Here is a 23,683-nt window from a genome sequence, read left to right as displayed (position 1 = left end):
CTTGAACGTGAAACCCGGGTACCGGGAAAAACGAGCTCAATGTTGTTGTTTTGGGTCAGAAGTTGGTGATTGTGGTTTGTATTCAGGAAAGTCACCTGAACATCAGCAAGACAAAGAAGTTCGGCTAATTGTAGCATAGGGGTTACATGGCCTTGTAATGGTAATGGAAAGATGACCACATGAGGTGTTGGAGAAAATTCGTGCTCCATTTTTGCTTCAGATTTTGGGGTTGGAATTCTCAGTACTGATTAAGTTGATGGAGGTGTTGTAAATGTACGAAAATCTAATAATGACAACTTTTAATGGTCTTGTTGTGCATCACTAGAAAATGATAGGTACAAACGTGTAGTATAGTGGAGTACTACAGTAGTAGGGGTGTACACCGGTCCAAAACCGGACCGGACCTGTTTGGACCGGGGACCTGAATTGGGTAATTATGAGGACCGGGGACCGGACCTGAATTAACAGGTCCGGTTCCGGGCCAGACCTGAAAAATCAGGTCCGGTCCGGGTTTGGACCTGAATGGACCTGTTTTGTGTCTTTTTCGTTTTTTTTTTTAATACAAAACCTGTTGGACCTGCATATGGACCTGTTTTGTGATTTTTAGACCTGTTGCACAATTTAATAATTACATACAAACCAAAATTATCAATTACAAAACTACATAAAGTCTATAAAGTCCCGATTCTCAAACACCAAAAATACAAATGAGTCCACCGAAAATACAAATAAGTCCACGAAAACACAGTTTCAATTTTTCAGAGTTTGGTTTTCTTCTTTTTTTTTTTTTTAATTACGATTTTCCCGGGTTTCAGGTCCGGACCTGAAAACCCCGGGTTTGGACCGGGTCCGGACCGGGATCGGGAACCTGGATTTTTAAGAACCGGGACCGGACCTGAATCAACAGGTCCGGGTCAGGTCCGGTCCGGTTCAGGTCGGTTCAGGTCCGGTTTCAGGTCCGGGCCAATTTTTGTACACCCCTATACAGTAGTACAGTATAAGATATTTCGTAATACAGAGTAATCTTTATTCTTGAGTTCCATGTAGACCTGTCAATCGAGTCGGTCGGATTGAGATCGGGTTGGGTCACTCCAGGTCACGGTTATTTTGGGTCGGGTTATGGTTGATAAAAACTCAATCCTAATCCAAAGTTTTGGGTTCGGGTCAACCTAACGGGTTTAGAACAAGTTTTTATCTAATTTATTTTTGGCTATTTTTTTTTCAAGTTTACTTTTCTATTTTTTTTTTCAATTTTTTTATCGAAAATTCTCACCAATATTATTTTTAGCCATTACATGCCTAGTTGCCTACGATATAATTTAAATAGTCACCAAAACCTACTAATTTCTAACTAATATAAAATGATAATTAAATTTAAAAAAAAAAAAAAAACTTTCAAACATTATAAAATGAAAAAGTGGCAAGACCAATGTGGCATGACGGTGATGTAAGTTATGCAGAGCTATTGGTGTGGGTTAATAATTGGGTATAGGAGGTTGTTAGTGTGGATCTGAGCAACAGTTAAACTAGATATTAATTTTCAAATAAATGTAATTTTTAGAAAAAAATCATAAAAAACAGGTCGGCAGGTCGGGTTCGAGTTCGGATCGGGTTTGACGCACAAATTTACAAGGTAAATGAGTTTGGGTTAAATTGAGTTACGGGTCAAAAAATTTTGTTCAACACCCACAAAACCGGGTCGGGTTCCATGGCAGACATGTAGGTCTACTCTTGCTTGCAAATATACATTAAGGTAAGGTATAAAATGAAGTATCATTTTATATGTGAAATATTGCGTAGTACTCTGTAACAATTACTTGACAGAAAAATATTTTTTTAAAAGGCGCTACTTCATAGTTTGTCGCACCGTTTTTTTTTTTTTTTTTTTTTTTCGGTTTAATGTGAGCCAGACAAACAGACTCAAGGCCCTTAATGTCTTAATGATAAAATAAGGCAACTACCTACCAAAGAAAAAAAAAAGAAAAAAAAAACCACTTACCAAAGACTAGCTTATCTACTTATATCATTATATGGACTTGTATAGCTCTTGCAAAGTTGCAATGCGTCAGAGTAAACTAGCTTTCATGTAATTCCGATCAAGGGTGGGTGGAGGCTGCTGCGAGAGTAGATTAGTGCGCACCACAGCATACTTATCGTCATCAATTCCGATCAAGAATTGATGCAATTGCTCCTCCTCTCTATACAACTCATACTTCTCAGCGACATTACATGTGCATAAGCCGCATTCACAACCATGGGGAGGTCTGAGACGAAGAAGATCGTCAAAATACCCCATCAAAGTAGTATAGTATTCCTCCACTGTCATCGCCTTGGTTTGCTTGCAGTTGGTGATGGCAGTCCGCAATTGTTGGAGACGAGGACCACTAGCCTCACAAAATCGCTTCTCCAAATAATCCCAAGTTTCTTGGCCTCCTCAAAGTAGGGTATGGATGCCGCAACCTTAGGATCGATGGCTCGTAATAAAATCCATGAAACAATCATGGAGTTCCCCGTATCCCAGTCAAGGAGCTTCCTCTGTTCAGAAGGTTTCAAGATTGTTCCATCCACGAAACTGAATTTTCTTCTAGATTTTAAGGATAGAGTAATGGCCCTAGATCACATGAGTGATCGTATTTCCTGGTTGATCACCGGCGCTGAGGTAAAAGGGAGACGAGAAGTCAAGCTTTCCATCTTCCGCCACTGTTAGAGAATCAAGCAGTGTTTAGAGAAAAAAAATCATAATTTTAGAGTGTTTAGGGCTCCGATACCATGTTAAGATTAGAGAGAATAGTGTTGTGTTTCTATTAGAGTATTAACAAGTATATTTATACAATCTATAGGGCTCAACACATAGGCCCAATAACTATACACTACTATAGAGCTTAACAGTGAGAGAGTTATTACACTGTATGTAAAGATTTGAATCCACCAATTTTAATCTTGCTAATTTCACTTGAAATTCGTTTATGTGAGCTTATTGGGACTAATATATACAGAGTAGTTCATACTTATTTTATTAAATTTTATATCTAATCTGTTTTACATTATCTCAACTAGTTAGGATTTAAATTTTCTAAAACCTTTTACAAAGTGAAAATATAAAGTGTAAAAGAATAGAGGACAATAATGTAGCAAAGGCTTCATATGTGATATGGATAAGAAAAGTTCTTATCAAGTCTTACTACAAAGCAAGGAATAAAAGTTGTAATTAAATCGTTTAATGCATGTACGATTCCTATACAGAGCACGGGGTACTACTACACAAGTTATACTTAGCACAAAATGTTTGTTGCTCAAGTAGATGCCCTTCTAGAAAGGATGTCATTTCCAAAAGGTCAAGTGGGAGTAGTGTAAATATTGAAAGAGTTTTGAAAAAAGCAACAAACAAACATGGTTCAAACCATGGTTGGTTCACCCCATGCCAATGTGACTCTTCAAAAAGGCAAGTGGGAGTATATGAATCTCGAAAGAGTTCGAGAGCCTCAAAGGCGTTCAAGAAAAGCTAGTTCGAGAATCTCGAAGAAATTCGAGAAGTAATCGAATAAAAGCAGCAATATGAGCATGATTCACTTCATGTTATAAATGACAACGCGTGGTCTCATTAAACGTAATGGGAATAATAACCATGTGTCGAAGGTAGCACATTCCAAGTGCACACCCTCTATTGTCGTTTCTCATTGAAAATTAAACAAAGTTGTTGTATAAGTTTCTAAAATGTTGATTTTGAAACATAATGATTTTGCAAAATAACTCCAAGTGGTTTAAAAACCATGGAAATCTGAAATAAATTCTAAGTCTGTAAGCTAGTGTATGACACTTGATTAATTTGCCTAATTGGGTAAGACCCATTATAAGCAAAACGGACAAGAAAGAAAAATGTTTTCTAACCAAAGCAACGACTTATTAAAGGATTCAACGAATTCATAGTATGATTATGATGAAGCCTTTACATTAGTTATGTTACCAAGATCTATTAAAGATATTTGAGTGATTTCTACCTTATGAGATTTGGTAAATGGATTTCAAAAAACGCTTTCTCGAAATGGTTCGTGAAAGAATATTTGTATATGGTACAGTCATAATGGTTTTGAAAATCCAATAATCCTAGGGATGCATAAAAGATCTTTTAATGGATTGAAGTTAGCATCATGGAGTTATTGTTCTTAATTTTTGTGAGTTAATCAAATTGTTTGATATACTCATAAAATGAAGAAAATATCTTGTGTATACAAGATGTTTGGTAGGAGCTATACAATCTTCTTAGTCTAGTACAAAGAGCGATTGTTCGATGCTTGAAGGGTCAAGCGATGGCTAATGCGTTTTGTATGAAAAACTTTAAAGAGAAAGATGAGTACATTTGGGATTCAAGATCTATAGAGATAGGTCTCGAAGGATGTTTAAGCTTTATTGAGAAATTTATATTGATAAGATTCTTATGAGGTTCAACATCATATTGAAAGGAGTTTCAATCCCATGTAACATGGCACATTGCTTAACAAGATTCAGTGCTTTGAGAAAGGCTGATGAAACTAAGGGATGAGTGATGTTCCTTGTGAATTTTGCAAAGGATACATCATTTCATATGTGTCATGGACTATACTCGTTTATTTGATTCAAGAATATGTGGTGATAGATTTCAATTGAAAAACCAATGTAACATTGGAATACAATTTAGAAATTCCTAAATTCCTTGCGAAAGGATGAAGGAAAATTCTTAGTGTATGGAGATGAATATAAAATGATAATTTCTCAAACATTATAAAATTAAAAAGAGGCAAGACCAATGTGGCATGACGGTGACGTAAGTTATGCAGAGCTATTGGTGTGGGTTGATAGTTGGTATAGGAGGTTGTTAGTGTGGATCTGAGCAACAGTTATATGAGATTAATAAATGAGATAGAGAAATGAATGTTAGATGGTAAATAAATGAGATTAACAACTACTATAGGGCTTAACAGTGAGAGAGTTATTACTCTGTATGTAAAGATTTGAATCCACCAGTTTTAATCTTGCTAATTTCACTTGAAATTCGTTTATGTGAGCTTATTGGGACTAATATATACAGAGTAGTTCATACTTATTTTATTAAATTTTATATCTAATCTGTTTTACATTATCTCAACTTGTTAGGATTTAAATTTTCTAAAACCTTTTACAAAGTGAAAATATAAAGTGTAAAAGAATAGAGGACAATAAAGTAAATTGTCAAACTAGGCCTTATTCAAGAATAATTGAGTATTTAAGTTTGTTACAAGTAATAGTTTAGTAAAAGAAGGACATTTTCAATTTTGCTACCACCAAAAGGCAGGCAATTCAGTTTTGCTACCCCTTTAATTTTTTATTTTATTTTGCTACCACCTAAATCACAGTTGTTAAAAATTGCTACCACCTAACGGAAAGGGTTAGGTTTCTGTTAAGTTTATTAAAAAAAAAAAAAAGTAAAATTTAAAAACAAAAAAAAAAAAAAAAAACCCACCACCCTCAACTGCCACCTTCCCCCCTCCCTTTCCTCCATCTTTGCAGCCCAACACAGTCACCACCCTAGCCAGCCCCCTCCCGTCAGCCACCCTCCCCCCTCCCCCCTGCCGGCGACCCTAACGCTTCCATCAACGCAACCCCCCATTTCAACCCTAACGCCCCATCATCGCAACCCAAACCCTTCCATCAACGCAACCCCCCAACCCAACCCCAACGCCCTATCATCGCAACCCATCCCTTCCATCAACACAACCCATCATCGCTGCCCCAACCCCCATTCCGAAACCGGAAACAACCCTCCCTCCCCACCCCACCCCCCCACCGGAATCGGCCTCCTCCCCTTCCCCCACCCTGAATCGACCCCCCTCTCCCCTTCCCCCTTTAAATTTTTTGCGAAGAACCCTAAAAAAATCGAATTGGGGGTTTTTGTTTCACAAATGTATTCGCGCAATTCTTGATCCCAAATGATAGTGTGTTGCATTGTGAACGTTTTGGTACTAATTTTGTGCGTTTTGGTGAAGAAATGAACATGTTACCCCTTTCCTTAAGCTTTGTGCGTGAGTATCAATGGAGTTGGGGGTGGCGTAGGTGGGGGAAAGGGTTTGGCCGTTTGGGGTGGGGTCGCCGGTGTTGGCCCAAGCTTTGGCCGCCGCCGCCGGCAGGGGGGAGGGGGGTGGCTGGCTGGCGGGAGGGGGCTGGCTGGGGTGGTGATTGTGTTGGGCTGCAAAGGTGGAGGAAAAGGAGGGGGGAGGGTGGCAGTTGAGGGTGGTTTTTTTTTTTTTTTTTTTTTAATAAACTTAACAGAAACCTAACCCATTCCGTTAAGTGATAGCAATTTTTAACAACTGTGATTTAGGTGGTAGCAAAATAAAATAAAAAATTAAAGGGGTAGCAAAACTGAAATGTCTGCCTTTTGGTGGTAGCGGAGATGGGTTTGTAATTGTATCTATCGGGGCGGTGATGGGGATGAATTTTAGACCCGCCGCAGGGATGGGAATGGGGATGAATATGAAAATTTTAGACGGAGACGAGAATGAAAAGACCAACATCCTCCCCGTCCCACCCCATTGACATTCCTAGTCACAAGCTACTTTCTGTTGAGAAGCTAGAGACCAAAGTTAAACGGAGAAGCTACAGAAATGGCAGGATTGAAGAAGATGATTGCTAAAGCTTCAGCTTCCTTCATTAATGGCGGTATTACTCTTTCCCCTTCTTTTTCTTCCTTTCCTTTTCATTCTCAATCCTTTTCCAATACCAGATTACGTGATTCTCACTTGTTTCTCAATTCTGTTAGAGATCATTGCAAATTAGGGTTTTCTGATCTCAAATTTCCCCTTTTACTCTTCAATCAAATGATTAATTTGCGCCCTCTCCCTTCTCTTATCCATTTTACTCAGCTTTTTACCGCCATTTCCAAATTGAAACGCCTTGAACCTCATTCCACCATTATCTCTCTCTTCCGGAAGATCGAATTACTTGGTATTTCACATGATAAGCATTCGATTGGTATCATTGCAAATTGCTACTGTCATTTGGGCAGACTTGATTTCGCCTTTTCTCTCCTTGCTAAAGGGCTTAAGCTTGGTTATCCCCTTGATTGTGTCATTTTTAATACCTTAATTAATGGATATGTTCACTGCGATAAGCTACCCCAAGCTGCTCATTTGTTTGATAAAATTCTCAAGCTTGGTTTCCAACCTTCCATTGTTACTTACAGTACTATTGTGAAAGGGCTTTGTAGGATTGGCGACAATGCGTCTGCTCTCACTTTGCTTAAGAAAATGCAATCTGGATCTCATTTTAAGCCTGACATTGTTTTATACAGCACTATCATCGATAGTCTTTGTAAGGACAGGTTGTTACAAGAGGCCCTAGACCTGTTCTCCTCTATGAAAACTGAGGGCATTAAACCCGATGTTGTCACTTATACTTCCTTGGTTCGAGGCCTCTACAATTCCAGCTGTGGGGATGACAGCTCAGCGTATGCTGACTGAAATGCTAGAGAGCAACATAGCACCAGATGTTAAGACCTACAGCATGCTGGTTGACATGTTTTGTAAAGATGGGTGTGTTGATCAAGCACAGTCCATTCTACACCACATGACTAAGAGAGGTGTGGCTCCTAACATCCTTACTTATAGTGCATTACTTGATGGTTATTGTTTGCGTGGTCAGATGGAAGATGCAGAGAACCTACTTGATCTCATGGCTGGAAATGGTTGGGAGCCTAATCTTGTCAGTTTTAATACTATGATTAATGGATATTGCAAGGATAAAAACATTGACAAGGCACTAAACATATTTCATGAGATGTTTCGGAAAGGAATAACCCCTGATGTTGTTACCTATACCACTCTTATTGATGGGCTGTGTAAAGCCAATAGACTCCCACATGCACGTACTATGATTAATGGATATTGCAAGGCTAATAACATTGACAAGGCCCTAACCATATTCCATGAGATGTTTCGGAAAAGGATAACCCCTGAGGTTGTTTGCTATACCACTCTTATCGATGGGCTGTGTAAAGCCAATAGACTCCCATCTGCACGTAAGCTGTTTAAGGAAATGCAGGCTCATGGAATTGCTCCAGATGTTGTCACCTATGCCTCCTTGCTTGACGGCCTTTGCAAAAGTGCGCTGCTTGACGAGGCAGTGAAATTGCTTGAAGAAATGGAGGATAATGGTGTTAAGCCAGATGTTGTCATCTACAATATCCTAATAGACAACTTGTGTGAGGCTGGACAACTTGAAGATGCAGCAAAGTTCTTTTCAGATCTTGTAACAAAAGGTCTGCAACCTAATATTAAAACATACAATATAATGGTCAAAGGCTTCTGCAAGAAAGGGCTCATGAGTGATATTGCTCAAGTGTTGAAGATAATGGAGGAAGATGGTTTCCCCCCTGATGATGTTACCTATAATACAATCATTAGAGGTTACATTCTCAATAATGATTTGTCAAATGCATTATACTACCGTGATATTATGGTTGGCCAGGGATTTGAAGCTGATGCAGACATCAGAAACTTATCAGCTGAAAAGAAACATTGACAAAGCCCTCAACTTTTTTTAAAGTAATGTAAAAGAAATAGCACCTGATCTTGTTACCTATTACATGTTTCTCTGGATTGTGTAAAGCCAGTATACTCCCACTTGTGCATAAGCTGTTCAAGGAAATGCAAGCTCATGAAACTGCTCCCAGTCTCACCGCCTATGCTTTCTTGTTCCTTCAATATTGCACGATTTGAAGAGACAATGGCAATACTTGAAGCTACAGGGGATAAGGATTTTAAGCCTTCTATGCTTTATTTTTTTGCCTCCTTATGAGAATTCATGTTAGCCGGCCTCTAATCATTTTGGGACTAAGGCTTTTGTTGTTGTTTTGTTTGTGTGAGGCTGTGAAACTTGAATTTGCAACAATCAAAGGCTTCTGCAAGAAAGGGTTATGAGTGAAGCTGTCAAGCTACTCAGTAAAATGGAAGAAAAGGGCTGCTTCCTCGATAGTGCCTCAGGTACCTTTGTAGTTCGATGTTATTATTTAATTTTTTTTGATATTATATCTGCTTGATAAATTGTGCCTCAGTTATATTCTTTGTACCGACTGCATACCTCTCCTTCTTCAATTTCAGTTTGATGTCTTTAATTAAGTGGTTTTATAGGCAATTAGCCTTCTAAATATTATTATCATCTCTTTCTTATGTCCTCATTATTGTCTATTGTGTCAAAGCTCACAGTGTGACATTAAGTTGTTAGTATTACACATCCCTTTAATTGCTTGTGCTCTTGCGGAATGATGAAAGCAATATAATTAGCTACGACCTAGAACTGAGATTTTAAAGCCGAAACACTTGGAAACTTGGAATATGATTAGTACATTCTGAATATGTTAGAATTGCTAAGACCTAAAATCAGTATTGTTGCTACGTAGTACGTTGGATACTGGAAATATTCTGTTAGCTTCACAGATTTAGATGCTTTTAGTTGGCATTAGTTTTCCTGAGCCGAGAAGTCTTGCTTGCTGCATCATTTGGATTCTGTGACTTATTTCCTTTTCTAGTTCAACCCTATTATATGCCTCTGTATAGATGAAGACGTAGAACTTAGATCTTAGAAGCCTGATGCAGGATTGCAATCGCCAGTGAAGAGAATTCAACCAATCTATATCACATGAGAGTATGAGACTCTCTCAATCAAACTTATCATCAAAGAAATTTAAAATAAGTTTTCTTCGGCATTAGGCTGATGCAGACAATTTGAACTCAACTTGTGGTGTGTACACTTGGTTATTTTGCTTTTCGGGTCTAATTAACATGAAACAAACTCAATTGGATGATAAACATAATTATATTGTGGTTTAGTCTAGAAGCCTTGAATTTTTTAGGTGCAACATGAGCTATAAAATTGCCTTTAATTCATTTATTTAACCTCGAAAATCGATTACACAGGACTGTCAAGCTATATGCCGATATTAAACACAAGTACTGCTAAATACATGCAGAAGCTACATCTATGCACTGTAGTAATACATTAGTTCAACAAATTGAATTAGTATACGTACTAACTTTTTCATTATCAAATATCAATCACAGCTGCACTTTTACACAAGTTCACAAGTTTTAATTTACAGAACAGGGGAATTCAGATCTGAACTTTGGCCATCTCAACTATCTCCTTGAGATTAAAGGGGTGAGAATAAGATTTAGGGCCATTGAAAGCCGCTAAAGCTAGGAGCCTGTGAACAGCTTCTGTCGGATGAAATGCATCCCAGAAAGCATATTGATTCCTGTTTAAACATGGTATTAATAAAGGAAGACACATTTTTTCTGCATTATTTCGCCCCACTCCACAGCATGCTCTCTCCAATTCTGTCAATCCTGCAATCCACAGATGACCAACATTAGTAGCCTTGAGATGATCAAGTATACATGAGATGAATAACTGAGGTCGGATTTTTTTTTTTTTGTAAGGATATCTTGCTCAATTTTTTGTTCTCCATAACTTATAATGTCTCGTGATAAATAAGTGTCGGACAATCATCTAATAACAGTTTTAAAGAAAGGGCATTTGCAGGAATTCTAGGATTTGCTTCCAATTAACATTTCTTACCAAACTGGGCAGGATGAGCAAGTATATCCGTCAGAGCCTGGAAGGTATCCCCAAAACTAAAAGTTGCATTTGGGTGGGTGACATTAAATTGATCAACCAAGGTTTTTAGCCTTATGTTGAACATTTGAACCACATCATTGCTGAAGGTAACACATTTATCAGCAGGCAGTCGAGCCACTGTTTTCTGAGAAGGGGTGCAGCCAATTGGCCCTACTCCAGCCAAGAAGAACAGCCTTAGACCTTGATCGTATAGTGCCTGTGTAGAAGGTGAGACGGTGTTAATGGCAATGTTCACATAAACCCTTATTTCTTAGAATTACATTGTGAAGCAAATCAAGTCCTACTGTCTAAGAAAGGTTTGAGTTGTTTTAAACAATCATGTCATATTCTTAAGAAGACTCCATTATGCAAAACAAACACAATAATACCTCAACTACTATAACGAGTAACTCGTAGTTGATCTCGAGGATCCATAAACACCTTATTTCATATCTTTGTGATATTTTAGGAATTTGTGTTTATAGGTAATTTTGGTGTAAACTGACAACTTGACAAGGCATGGATGGTTATGATAGTACCTCAGTGTATAACGGATATCTTACAATTTGTTGTACCTGAATTTGCTTTGTGTATTGGTTGATGACAATATCAGCATAATTTTCGGGCTTGAATTTAGATTGACTTGGGTAAGTTGGATTGAGGTAATTGTTTACATAGTCATTGCTTCCTAGTATAACCACTACCAAAGCCTTTGTAAGGTATTGTTGCAAATCCGTCTCATTCATATGATTCTGCAACTGTCTTTTGGTAATTCCGAAATTCCGAGCCTGTAGACTGAAGCTAAACCTTTCTCCCTGTCATAACTTACACTCATCATGAGATTTTACAAAGGAAATAAGACCAAATTAGAGGAAAAACACGTCAAAAATGATATTGATCAAATGATATTACGCGTCTAAAAAAATTTTAATAGAAAATGTATCATTTTTTTTTGCATCAATAATGACCGTCTTTGCTTATCAGAGCGGCCTAAACTTAAATCAGAATTATAAAAGGACGAGATTTGAAATACATAAAGATGTGATGAGACGGCTTAAGGTTCCTTATACTTGATATTCTAAGGATTAAGAGGAGGAAATTTACCAAGGCTTGTCCACTTTCTTCAAGAATTCCCCCAGCAGCTGAGGCGTAATTTACACCATACATGATATCTCTATCAGTATTGAAAGGATTTGCAAAGGGTGGTAAATAGGGAAGTCCTAGCGATTCAGCTGCATACACAAATTAGTTCATAAAGTATGAATATATGAATGTTGTAAGAAAAAAAAAAAAAATATTAGTATGGATGGGTGTACATAAATTAAAAGGGTCAAATTAATCACCGCATCATTTAGAAAAAAAAAAAAGCCATAAACTACATAAGCATGGCAATGAATTGTGTCGACATGGTGCAACCCGGCCTAAGCCATGGTGGTCATGTCCTGCCAGCCATCCTAGGGACTAGGCCGCACGTTGTGCCATGCTACCTTAAGAAGTTCATAACCAAATCAATCTATATTGTGTTGGAACAACTCATTTTACATCTTACTTGTAAATCTTTTTTTTTTTTTTTTTTTTTTTTTTTTTTTTTTTTTTTTTGAAATTCTACTTCAAACTCACTAGAAACTTGTTTCATGCATTACAAAGTAAAGTAAAAAATAAATTTGCAAAATAGAAAAGATCGAGATTAATGAAATTACAGAGGAAGTCGATTATGGTCTTCCCGTTGGTGAATCTTCCGGTAGGACCTTGATAAAAATCAATCCCGTAAGGGTAGAAGTTTGCTTTAGCTTGGGCGTTCAAGTAGTTGTTGTTTCCATTGTCAACAAGTGAATCTCCAAAGACGTACATTGCTGTAAATTGTTGAGCACTTGATGCCAATCTAGCATGTAAGAATGCATATATTAGAACTATAAAATTAATAATTCTCAATCTCTTGAGTATTCTCATCAAGCATAAATTCTTCATGATAATATTATGTTAAGGTATATTTTTGGTTCTTTATTTTTGTTACTTGTTAAGGTATACGATCTACGAAGAAGTATATAAAGCCTAGCTACATAAAATGTTGTAAGAAAGCATATAAAGAGGGGTACGCGTTATTTTAGATGCACAATTTCCTTGCCAAGTTTGTTAACTTGTGGCCTTTATCCCCAAATTTCCTCTTTGATGCCATATTTTTATGCATGGTTTTTCCTTTTCATTTTCCTTTTGGTATGACTTCTAGGCTTGGGTAATGGAGGTAAACATAGTGGTTTTTCTTTTTTTTTTTTTTTTTTAGAAAACATATTTATTTTATAGATAAAATTAATAACAATAACCATTATTTATTTTTTTTGACGAAACAATAACCATAATTGGCTGGTCTATTGAAATAAACTTAATTGTGCATGAATTCATCTTCACAACTGAGATAATCTCGCCCTTATTTATTTATTTATTTAAACAAAAAGAGTGTTATACATAAATAAATTAAAATTCATAATTCTTCGGATAGATAGAAATATTAGCATTGGATTATTTTGGAGAATATACTTTATTCAATTCAAAATTGAGATTAATCTAATATGTTAACACATACGATTTGAATCATAAACTTAAATTAACCCGCTAGATTGGATACTATTTATTAAATTTAAACAATCACGATTTTTATAGTGTTATGTTATACTTCCTAATTTGTAAGTAAATACTTATTAGTGACTTTACAACTTAGAGCTCACATTACCTAGCTCAAAATTGACAAATTGTAAGCTAAGGTTTATCACACCAACTTGTTTTTTACTAACAAAAAATCATGTTATTCTCCTTGCAACTTTGCAGGTAAACTTCAAGCATAATTATCATGAACAAAGGGATGAAAGTTGTGGGCCATGACAGACAAATCCAGAGGCTAAGTATGGATCAATACATACTTTGAAAGCATTGTTAATGGTTGTGATCATAATTCATGAAAAAAGGATGTCTACATGATATGCCTTGCCTTTTTCCATGAAATATACTCAAGAGTCGAGATGCTTACGTTTCTTTGATTTAATTTCCTACTTTGGATAATTTTGGAGACAAAATTTAAATGGAGAATATATATTATAGCTACTTACTGTGATGAGAATCTACACAACTAACTAAACTTATCTAATTTGAAACTATTTGATCTTATTATAGTATAATTATTTAGTTGTAAATTGAACATAATAGCCCTTGATAACTCTATTAATTACTCCCTTTGTTATTATTGTTTTTTTTTTTTTTTTTTTTTTGAGGAATTGTTATTATTTAGTTGATGTACACAATTTGATTGGCAGGTAGTATTAGATATATTTATTGACTTATAAAAGTACTTGTATTATGTAAAAGTTGGTGGTAGAATAAGTTTTTATCGTACGTAGTTAGTGGGGTGTGAGAACCATTACTTTTGTTGGTTAGAGTGGGGAGTTAAATTTTAATTATTTTCATAGAAGTTGGAAGGGGACCCATAAAAAATGAGAGCTTTTCTTTAGCTAGCTTTGCGATGAAAATATTTCTTATTTTTATCCCCATCACGTAACTCATTTGCTCGAGCTTCCACAAACCAATAGGTCACTTCTAGCATTCTCAAGTCCTCTAGTTCACAAGAGAAGGATTTACACCTCTCAAGAGAAGCTCCATCCACTTGATTTCACTAAATTAAAATTTATATTTAGCTATGAGCATAGATATTCCTTACTTAAGTTATAATTAAGATAAAAAAAGATATTAACCTGTCATAGTTTCATTTGTATCATCATTGTATGGACAATGGGCTTAACCCTTGGTAAATTTCTAGTTTTATGGCGAAGAGAACTCTTGATTGCATTTTTTTTTTAGTGAATGAAAAGCACAATTTAATTTCTAGATCTAAATTATGCATGCAGTGATAATTAGGTAGTGAACGTGAGGAATTAAGGGATATAATTAGTTAAAGTGGTACATAATTGTAGTTACATGCATGAAAGTGGAATTGTGAATCACATGCATATTAAGATGTTTCATGTGAAGGAAGTTAAAGAGAATAGAGAAATGAATTTTTGCAAGCAATGTGGCATGAAAATGCATGACTCATTAATAATGATCGATGCATATGACTGATATCAGTTTAGATAGTGGACACATATGAATTGATGTGTATGTCAAAACATTTTTTTTTTTTAATTTTTAATTTTTAATACTAAGTTCAGAAAAAATGTGAGATGATGTAAAATCAAACCATACAAATGAGGATAATTATTGTAATATTATAAGTTAAGAAAAGGATTTTTTTTTCACAATGTTCGTGGCTCAGCCCAATGCAAACATTTGAATTGATTTGGTTTACTCCATAGCTTTTTATGCCAATTGATATAATACTTGGGTTAGCTTAGCCTAATTATGAACAAATGATTAAAGTATCTAAAAAAAAAATTACTTGTATATGTTTAGGAAAATTAAGTTTGAGTGGTATAAATAAGTTATTTTTTCGAACTTTTTTTTTTTTTTTTTTTTTTGGTGAAAGGCACTATTTTTTCTGTTTCTCAAAAATTGTGATTACTACTACATAGGACCATAGCTCTTTGATCAAAATATTGAAGCACCTGGATTCAGAAAAATGCTACTATGTTCACTGGCAGTTGAAACCTACAGAGATAGCTTTTAGAGAGATTGTTTCCAACATTGCTTGTAGATCAGATGCCCTGTTGTTGACAAGAAGTTTTTGCTTATATAATAGTGTTAGCTTGTGTTTTGTATTTGCTGTCCTTGTATCTTGGGTGAACCCTTCCTAAAAGGCGGTACCTGAGGTACTTGGACAGTTAGGAGTTGGTCTGGACTGTTAGGTCTTGGTCTTTGTAGGGTGTTTTGGGTTGCTTCTTCTTAGCTTTTGTAAGAAGTAGCTTGTATCTTGTGTTGAATTATTTAGAGAATGGTAGACTAATTTCATGTTATTCAATTAATTTACTTAGGTTAAGGTGTTGTATTATTAATTAAATAAGTAATTAAAGCAAATAATCATAATTGACTGTTGTCTTCGGTTTTAATTGTATGGTTTGGATGTACAATACTTTGTGTCATTTGGCTTGTATGGCCAAACAATACTAAGTGACGGTTGTGGCCAAACAATACTAATAAGTGACAGTTGCATGTGGCAGTAAGTTTCATTGTATTGTTTGGCTTTGGTATTATGCTTTATATATATGTTTAATAACATATGATGAGAGTTTTTCAAGAGATAAGTAATTTTTATTATTTTTCTTCTTGAATACTATTGCAAGTCACAATTATCATCATCATAATTCCTTAAAGTTGTTTTACTTTAGATCACAAATATACTACACATAATTGTGATTGTTCTTCGTTGTATCTCCTAAGTGATTTCGTGATACCCGGGTTGTAGTTTAAGGGTCGAAATATTACTTTTGGGAAAGTGATTCCGTTCACGCCTCGAAGTTTATTATTGTTTAATTCCGATTTCTTATTTGTGTCCCTTGTATTTTTAGTATTATCCCCAACATCTTGTTCCTTTTTGGTAATAAAATTTTAACTTACTAAACAAACAAAAACAAAAAACAAAAAAAAAAAAAAAAAAAAAAAAAAAAAAAAAAAAACTAAATAAAAAATTATTGAAGCCAAAAGCCCCAGTTGAGCATTCAATTTTTTTATATTGTGCACATATACAGATTCTTTATACTACAAACAAATATGGCCTGATTTTTTTATGGCATGAGAGATGCCGATGGCCATATCATAAACCGAGCCATGAACATTATTTACATTTTGATCAATTCGAAACACACATAAAACAGGTAGTACATGCATGAAGTGTGCTTATTAGTAGTTGATGGAATATCATTACAAGCTAATTGATACAACACGACGTATTTTGGCCAAATTCTTGACACGACTCATAGGCTTGCACAATCCGGCCCATGCCTAGCTCCAGTGGTGGTGCACACTGAATACCGGGAAAGCATTGTGCCATTGTAGTTGTTAACTTGTTCTGGAGGACTAGAGGGACGGGCAGTGATGATACCTACCTTCATCCTCTTTGACTCTATTCTTTAACCCTTTCACTTCACACATCAACTAATTCACAAACTTCGTACTAGTGTATTAATTTTAGTTATTGACCTATAAGAAATTGTTTACAACTTCATACTCCAATGTGTCAATACTTAATTTAGAAATATAGATTGAAAAAATAGATGCCAATGTGCTGCCATGTTGCTCCTGAAGACCAATTTTTCGGACTGCTAAACAGTTGGAAAACCAAAATATGCTTACACAACTTATATCACTCCATTAAAAATTGGACCTACCAATATAAGCACAAAATTTTGTCTGTGGTATGTACATTTATTCATACAATATTCTTCATACTTTTCTCCAAAAGTGAATTAAAATCTCACGGAGTAACAATTAAAAGTTATTTCTATTTGTATTCAATCAATAATATCAGGTGAATAAAAATATGAGTACTTCACATGAAACTGAAAGTTCGTATTGGCCGGTGAATCCAGTCCATTTTTTGGGTGTATTCAATTATTTATTTTTACTTTTTTGAATTTATTCTTTTTTTTGTTTAAACTTAGCTTAATTTATCAAATTAATAGATCAAACCCTAAGTAGATAAGGCTCTTTGGGGCTTGGGTTTGAGGGGTAAGATTAGAGTACCCTACCACTTAAATAACCTCAACGGGAATTAATCCACATGACATATTTTACGAGGGTTGAAACTTGAACGGGGCGTTTGGTGAGAGTGATGGGATTAAGTGGGATAAGAAGATGAAACTAATAAATGAGATAAGGAGAAAAATAAGGTATTCCATTGTTTGGGATTGGTTGGGATTACATTGGAATAACTAATAAAAATAAAAATTACCTTTACTATTCTTTCTTCACTCTCTTCTTTCTCTTTCATTAAGGGTAGAAATGTCTTTTACCCATTAAATTTAATCCTCATCCCTTATACCACCCTCTAGTTATTAATTTGGAGGGATAACTCCCTTTTTAATCCCCCTCCTAACCCCCAGCCCTCTAAACAAACAAAAGACTTGTTAAATCCCTCCTCTTTTATCTCATCCCTCTAAACAAACACCCTCGAAAGGATGACACGTTTTAACTTTTGATGAGCACTATCTATAAATTTGCTTTGACTAATATTTATGATTTGCGGATAGAAAACAATGGTCATATCACTCATATGGAATCTTGTTAGCTTTAGTTACAATGTACATAATTAAATTTTAATTTTTCGTATGTTTAACAATTTTATAATTAAAAATATTTTCGATTGAATTTTTGCATTGTCAAACGTGATAAAAGAATTATGCTATCTAATTTAGAAGGGAGGAAATATGTTTCCATTCTATTTTTTAATGGTGACATTGATTTTCATGATTACAGGTGCATCCTTATTTTAATATTTTTTTTAGTAAATTTATACTCCGTAAATAAGAAAATTAGAGTCATTAATGGCTAAAATTTTACATTGACAAACTTGATAAATAAAACAAGTCAAAAAAAAACCGAAAGAATTAAGTAAAGGGTAATGATATATGTAGCCCTTATTATTTTTCGGTAAAAAGTTTCAAAAATGAATAAAAGTATATACCAAAGAAGCGGGTCCCATTCCCAACTCCCAAAATAACCCCCCAATGCCCAAGGGGCATGTATAGTAAACCAATAGTCTAGAAAGTACTCGTAGTAATTACAATTACATTACAATTTGTATAAATACACAATTACTAAACAATGTACTTATAAAACGCGATTAGATGCGCAATTATTTCCATATTTATTCCATTAACCTTCTCCAATTCACCATTCACCAGCTTTTATTTTCCATCTTTACTTTAATTATTTTCTCTCTTCTCTTCATCACATCATATCTAATTATCTATCATATCCCGCCTTACCAAAAATATAACCATCCATAAATAAATTCAATACTCCGAATTTTCCAAACAAACCGCCTTTCTTCCTTCCTAAGAAAAAGGATAAATTAATTTTAATTTTTGAAAAAATCAACATCATCTTCTTCCTTTTCTCTTTCTCTCTCATAAAATTCGTCACAGTTTTCGAGGCTCAAATAAAGCATCCATTACCTCACCACCTCCCCAAAAATCACCATTTATTCATTTTATTAAATGAAAAAAAAAAACTCTGGTTTTTAAAATCACAAACAAACATTAATTTTCCAGATCTGAAAAATTTCCTAGTTTCCCCCCTTTTTCTCTCTCTTCTTCCTCTCAGATCTCGAACCCTAACCCTTCCTTTCTCTCTCCTCTCTCTCAATCTCAAATCTCTGCAACTTTACCTCTTCATCAATGGTGGTTAACGCGAGGTCGTTGAAGCGAATGAAGCGCCGAGTCACCGCCGAGTTTCCGGACTTCCTAGGTTTTCCGGCGCCGGGATCTGGCCAGAGAATCGCTGGAGCTCCGTTTAGGTCTAACATCAAGGCGTTTCTAGCGCGTCACGCGGTTTTTCCTCCGCCGTCTTCTCTCCTCCCTCACCTCGTGACGTGGCAGGTCCTCTTCCGCGCCGGTGACTCGCCGGAGTCGCCGGAAAACTCGTCTCCTCCGGTCGTTTGCGTCGATGTTGTCGAGGAAGACGTCGCCAGATCTAGATCTGTGTACTGCGACCAGTGCCGAGTCGTTGGTGAGTCAACTCGCTCGAGTCGTGTAAACCGACTCAGTCCCCCTTTCATTTTTTCCGAGTTAACTCAGCGGGATAGATGGGCCGGTGTTTCTGCATGCTTTTTGGGAAAACGGTGTCGTTTTGGGTCTCACTGGAAAGTGTAGTTTGGGCCCGTTAGGACAATAAAACTGTGTCGTTTAGTAAGGACAGGTGGCATTAAGAGATTGAGTTATGTGTGACTGAGCCTTATTTATTGCGTGATTGAGTAGTTTTTCGTACAAATACATTGGACCGGCATCATTAATTTACTTCTTTTTCCTAAAATACCCTTGATTTTAATATTAATTAAAGGGTAAAATCGTAAATACAATAATCAATTAATAATAATAATAATATTTTGATTTGGATATTTGATTTATCCATAAATATTTTTGAGTCCACTTCTGACACTGTGGGGCCATCTAGTCACACTATTAAGATTTTTTTAGGAATAATAATAACAAACAAATTCAATATTCAGTTTGTATTATACAAGAATTACTTTATAAAATTATATTATATGGTTTTATATTCATAAAGTATTTTTTTTGTATTGAATATGTTTGTGTGATTGGTAATGTAGGATGGAGTGGGCATCCAGTATGCACAAAGAGGTATCATTTCATAATTAAAGCAGATGGGAACTCAATTGGTGGGTTTGTTAAGCCATGTCCTAAATGTGGTGATTCTATCCATCTTGCTGATCCTAGGTGAGCTACTTATTTCCCATTCATTATTTTATTGTGTGTATCGAGTGTCGAAAAAGGAAAGTGATGTAGCCGGAATTTGATCTTAATCCACATTCATCCCCTCTTTCATAATTTTCATATTGTTTGGTTTGCAGTTTCTTTGTTATGTTATGTTGTGAAAATGAAGGCAATACCTATTTGAACATTGTTTTTCTTGTTATTATACATCTGTCTGGAGTCATAATAAGTGTGATAATGCAGTAATCAAGATTTGAATCTCTTGTGGTGTTTGAATATGGTACTAGTAGTAGTGAAATTTTATGATTGTGGACTTTGTTGTGTTACTTGTTTAAAGTTTGCATTTCTTTTAATTGTAAGATGTAAACAATTGGTTTATTTGTTTTTTCTCACATTTTTGTCTGTTCTGTGTTTGTCACTTGTTGGTATTATTGATCAAATTCGATTCTAAGAAATTTAGGTTGTTGGTCCCTGATTTTTGTGGAGGCATTGTTACTTCATAGTTCATACTCAATCAAGAAGTTGACTGGAAAGCAGAAAAAATTCTGTCTTGTGATTGGATTGCTGTATTTTTTTATTTTTTATGTTTTTATAATATGTTTTTGGCTCTTTTACTTTATAAATGATTAAATGTATGTTTGAGCAATGGAACACATATCTTGAATTTAAAACTAAAAAGCCATATTGCTGAGTAATTTCAATGACGAAGTCGTAATTTGTTTCTTATAGGTGTAAGACATGCCAGCATGTGATGACTTCTGATGAGACTGAAGACTGGGTGTATAACCAGTTGGAGGACACTTCTCATCTATTGCACGGTGTTGTCCATGCTAATGGATATGGACACCTTCTTAGAGTCAATGGTAGAGAAGGTGGTTCAAGGGTCCTTTCAGGAACTGATATCATGGACTTCTGGGATCGCCTATGTAAATATCTTGGAGTCAGGTTAGGACTCTTGATTGTACATGGTGTTCTTACCTTTCTGTACTTTCTTGAGGATGAAAATATTGAAAAATTAGAGATTAATAAGTTTGCAATTACAATGAACAACTTTCTTTTCCATCTTCCATTTGGGTATCCTTGTTTTTTAAGATTTTTTTTCCCTATAACCTAAGCGATTGTTTGAAATTCGATCTCAGTCCATTATTTTGTGGGGGTAAAAGTTGTGAGGATGGAAAAAAAAGGTAAAAGGAGGATGAAATATGGTGCATGATTGTGGTGGTGTTGAATGTAGATAAAATGAGCAACAAAATTTTCTTTAAATAAAAAAAAAGGAGTAAAAAAAAAAGAGAGAACTATAAAGGGGAAAAAGAAAGAAAGAAAAAAAAGCTGAAGAAAGAGATTGGCAAATATACAAATTAATTTTCCAACATTTGCCTCCAAAATATGCTTTTAAACTTATCTTTTTTTCTTCCTTGGCTGAGAAATTAGGATGTTAGATTGTTCTAGCTACTTGACTATGTGTCACACCAAATTATCACTGAATTTCTCTTGGGTAATTCTTACATTGATTACTGTCTGACCTTTTTTAAGAGTAAATTGAATTTTTGATCTATAACATATTTCTCTTAGGTAAACATAATGATTTTTGTATTAATTACTTTAAAAATCAACTAAATAGTGGAAGGTATATGAATATTCTAAAACAACAATATACACATAACAATCTCAATACCCAAGAACTCTTCTATAATTTTCAAAATATGCCAAATGTGGCTTTGTAATCAAGTTAAATGGGGTCACTCCCAAGTCTATTAAGTATGATTACATCAATTATGTTTTAATGCCTACCTAACTTCCTATACACCTCTTAAGACCCTACAATGTTGTTTTTCAAACATCAACAGAAAGATCAGTGTCATGGATGTATCCAAAAAGTATGGGATGGAGTACCGGCTTCTTCATGCTATTACAAAGGGGCACCCATGGTACGGGAACTGGGGCTATGAGTTTGGGTCTGGAAGCTTTGCTCTTACTCAAGATTCCTATAGAGAGGCTGTTGAAACTCTCTCCCATTTGCCACTCTCTTTCTTCATCTGTCAAGGGAGGAAACCACGCACTCACATTCAGGATTTGATATTTTTTTACCAGTCTCTCTCAGAATGTGAGCTTGTAAATATGAGGGACCTCTTTCAATATGTGATGAGTCTGGTCCATGATGTGCAAAAATCATCCCTTGTCAGTGAAGATTCCTTCAAAAAGCGTCGATCTTGTGCACAAGGGGTCTTATGTGCATGGACGACAACTGACATCAAACGAGTTGAGGCTGCTATGATCAGAGTTTTACGTGCAGTTACAGGCTCCAAATGGGTGAGTTGGCGTACCCTGAGAGGGGCTGTTTGTAAAGTAGGCTCTCCAGAGCTACTGGATTACTGTCTCAAGGAACTTGGTGGCAAGCAGACTCCTGAAGGATCTATTGTTCATTCTCGTTGTAACCCTAATACTGGTGCACTTGAGTATAGGCAAGCATTTTCCTTTTTTCCTTCAATTTTTTATGCTTCTAATCATGTTAGTTTTGTTTTTCAAGTTGTGCAAACCTCTGAAATCTAATTGAAATTCTTGTTCAGGGTCGAGTCTGGAAACTTCTCTCTGTTAGGCAATTCTGGGTGTGCATATCCTTCTTCTCTGAACTACCCATCCAGAGAAAAAATTCTACAGGACATGAGATTTTTGTACGAAAATCTACTTCATCCCCTGACTATGATGAACTTTGGACCCAAGGGAAGAAGGGAGTGTGCAGTCAGTGCGGCGTCAAGACTTCTTGATTGCAAGCAGTTTGTGAAGAACTACAAGCCTGAGACCACATTACCACTCGAGAACCCCTCAGCAATCATGATATATTGTCAAGTAGAACTACCTGAGTACCTATCTGAAGAGCACACTATAAGGCCACCACCTGAACTCATTACACTACCACTGAAGGCCACTATTTCTGACCTTAAAGTTGAAGCTTCAAAGGTTTTTCAGGAAGTTTACATTATGCTTAAAGGGTTCCAAGCAGAAGAGCTAGTTGACTATCGAGGTGTAGAGGATTCCACCCAAGTCAGGCTTTTGTTTCCTTCCCTCCTGACCGTGAGGATTCAGGGCAGGTGTCCCTTGAAGAACGGGCTGAGCCGTTTCCGTTCTGAAAGAGGGGTCGAGCGATGGACAGTAGAGTGTGGCTGTGGGGCCCATGATGACGATGGAGAGAGAATGTTGGCATGTGACGGGTGTGGTGTTTGGCAGCACACTAGGTGTGCCGGAATTCTGGACTCTGAAGCTGTGCCAGCAAAGTTTCTTTGCATTAAGTGCGGAGGCACGAGCAAGATGGCCTTTGATAATGCAGGGTTGAACTGCAAGGATGAGTCTATCATGATCGGTGGTGGAGGTGGGAAAAGCTTGGCTATGCTGTTCGATGTACGTTAGGTTAGACCTTTTGGTTTTTGGTTTTTTGCCCTTGTAAATTCCTTTTTAGGGTTTTTTTTTCAGGCCAACGAGGAAAACATGTACATATCTTCAGAAGGCCTGTAGAACACTTCAGTTGCAGTAGTCTAGTCAGTAGGGATCCCTTTTAAATTTTGTTTGGGTTTAATTTAAGCTCCACTCTTTTTTGTAATTTGTAAATGCTATGCACTCTAACTTCGCGCGATGGAGCTTTGTAGATACGGAAATGAAAAGTCTAAAAAATGACGAGAAAAAAAAAA

At 35.9% G+C, this 23,683-nt stretch overlaps 2 protein-coding genes and 1 pseudogene across 2 annotated transcripts; 2 read left to right on the top strand and 1 right to left on the bottom strand.

The window, feature by feature from the left end:
• The first annotated feature begins 6,617 nt into the window (after positions 1-6,617).
• LOC110735871 lies at positions 6,618-8,551 on the top strand (annotated as a pseudogene).
• A 435-nt stretch (positions 8,552-8,986) lies between these two features.
• Positions 8,987-13,112, bottom strand: LOC110736706 (GDSL esterase/lipase At5g08460-like). Its single transcript, XM_021917008.1, has 5 exons — positions 12,327-13,112; positions 11,731-11,858; positions 11,202-11,441; positions 10,588-10,843; positions 8,987-10,355 (listed from the first exon to the last, which is right to left on the bottom strand). Exons 1-5 carry the CDS (start codon positions 12,592-12,594, stop codon positions 10,120-10,122), a joined length of 1,128 nt encoding a protein of 375 aa, XP_021772700.1. The 5' UTR covers positions 12,595-13,112; the 3' UTR covers positions 8,987-10,119.
• Positions 13,113-18,427: 5,315 nt separating this feature from the next.
• Positions 18,428-23,683, top strand: LOC110736704 (PHD finger protein At1g33420-like). Its single transcript, XM_021917004.1, has 5 exons — positions 18,428-19,275; positions 19,877-20,003; positions 20,730-20,945; positions 21,848-22,462; positions 22,568-23,683. The coding sequence occupies exons 1-5, from the start codon at positions 18,945-18,947 to the stop codon at positions 23,403-23,405; spliced, it is 2,127 nt and encodes a 708-aa protein (XP_021772696.1). The 5' UTR covers positions 18,428-18,944; the 3' UTR covers positions 23,406-23,683.

Source organism: Chenopodium quinoa, unplaced genomic scaffold (genome assembly GCF_001683475.1).
Source record: "Chenopodium quinoa cultivar QQ74 unplaced genomic scaffold, ASM168347v1, whole genome shotgun sequence".
NCBI classification, from domain to species: domain Eukaryota; kingdom Viridiplantae; phylum Streptophyta; class Magnoliopsida; order Caryophyllales; family Amaranthaceae; genus Chenopodium; species Chenopodium quinoa.
This window is presented reverse-complemented; position numbering and strand designations above follow the sequence as displayed.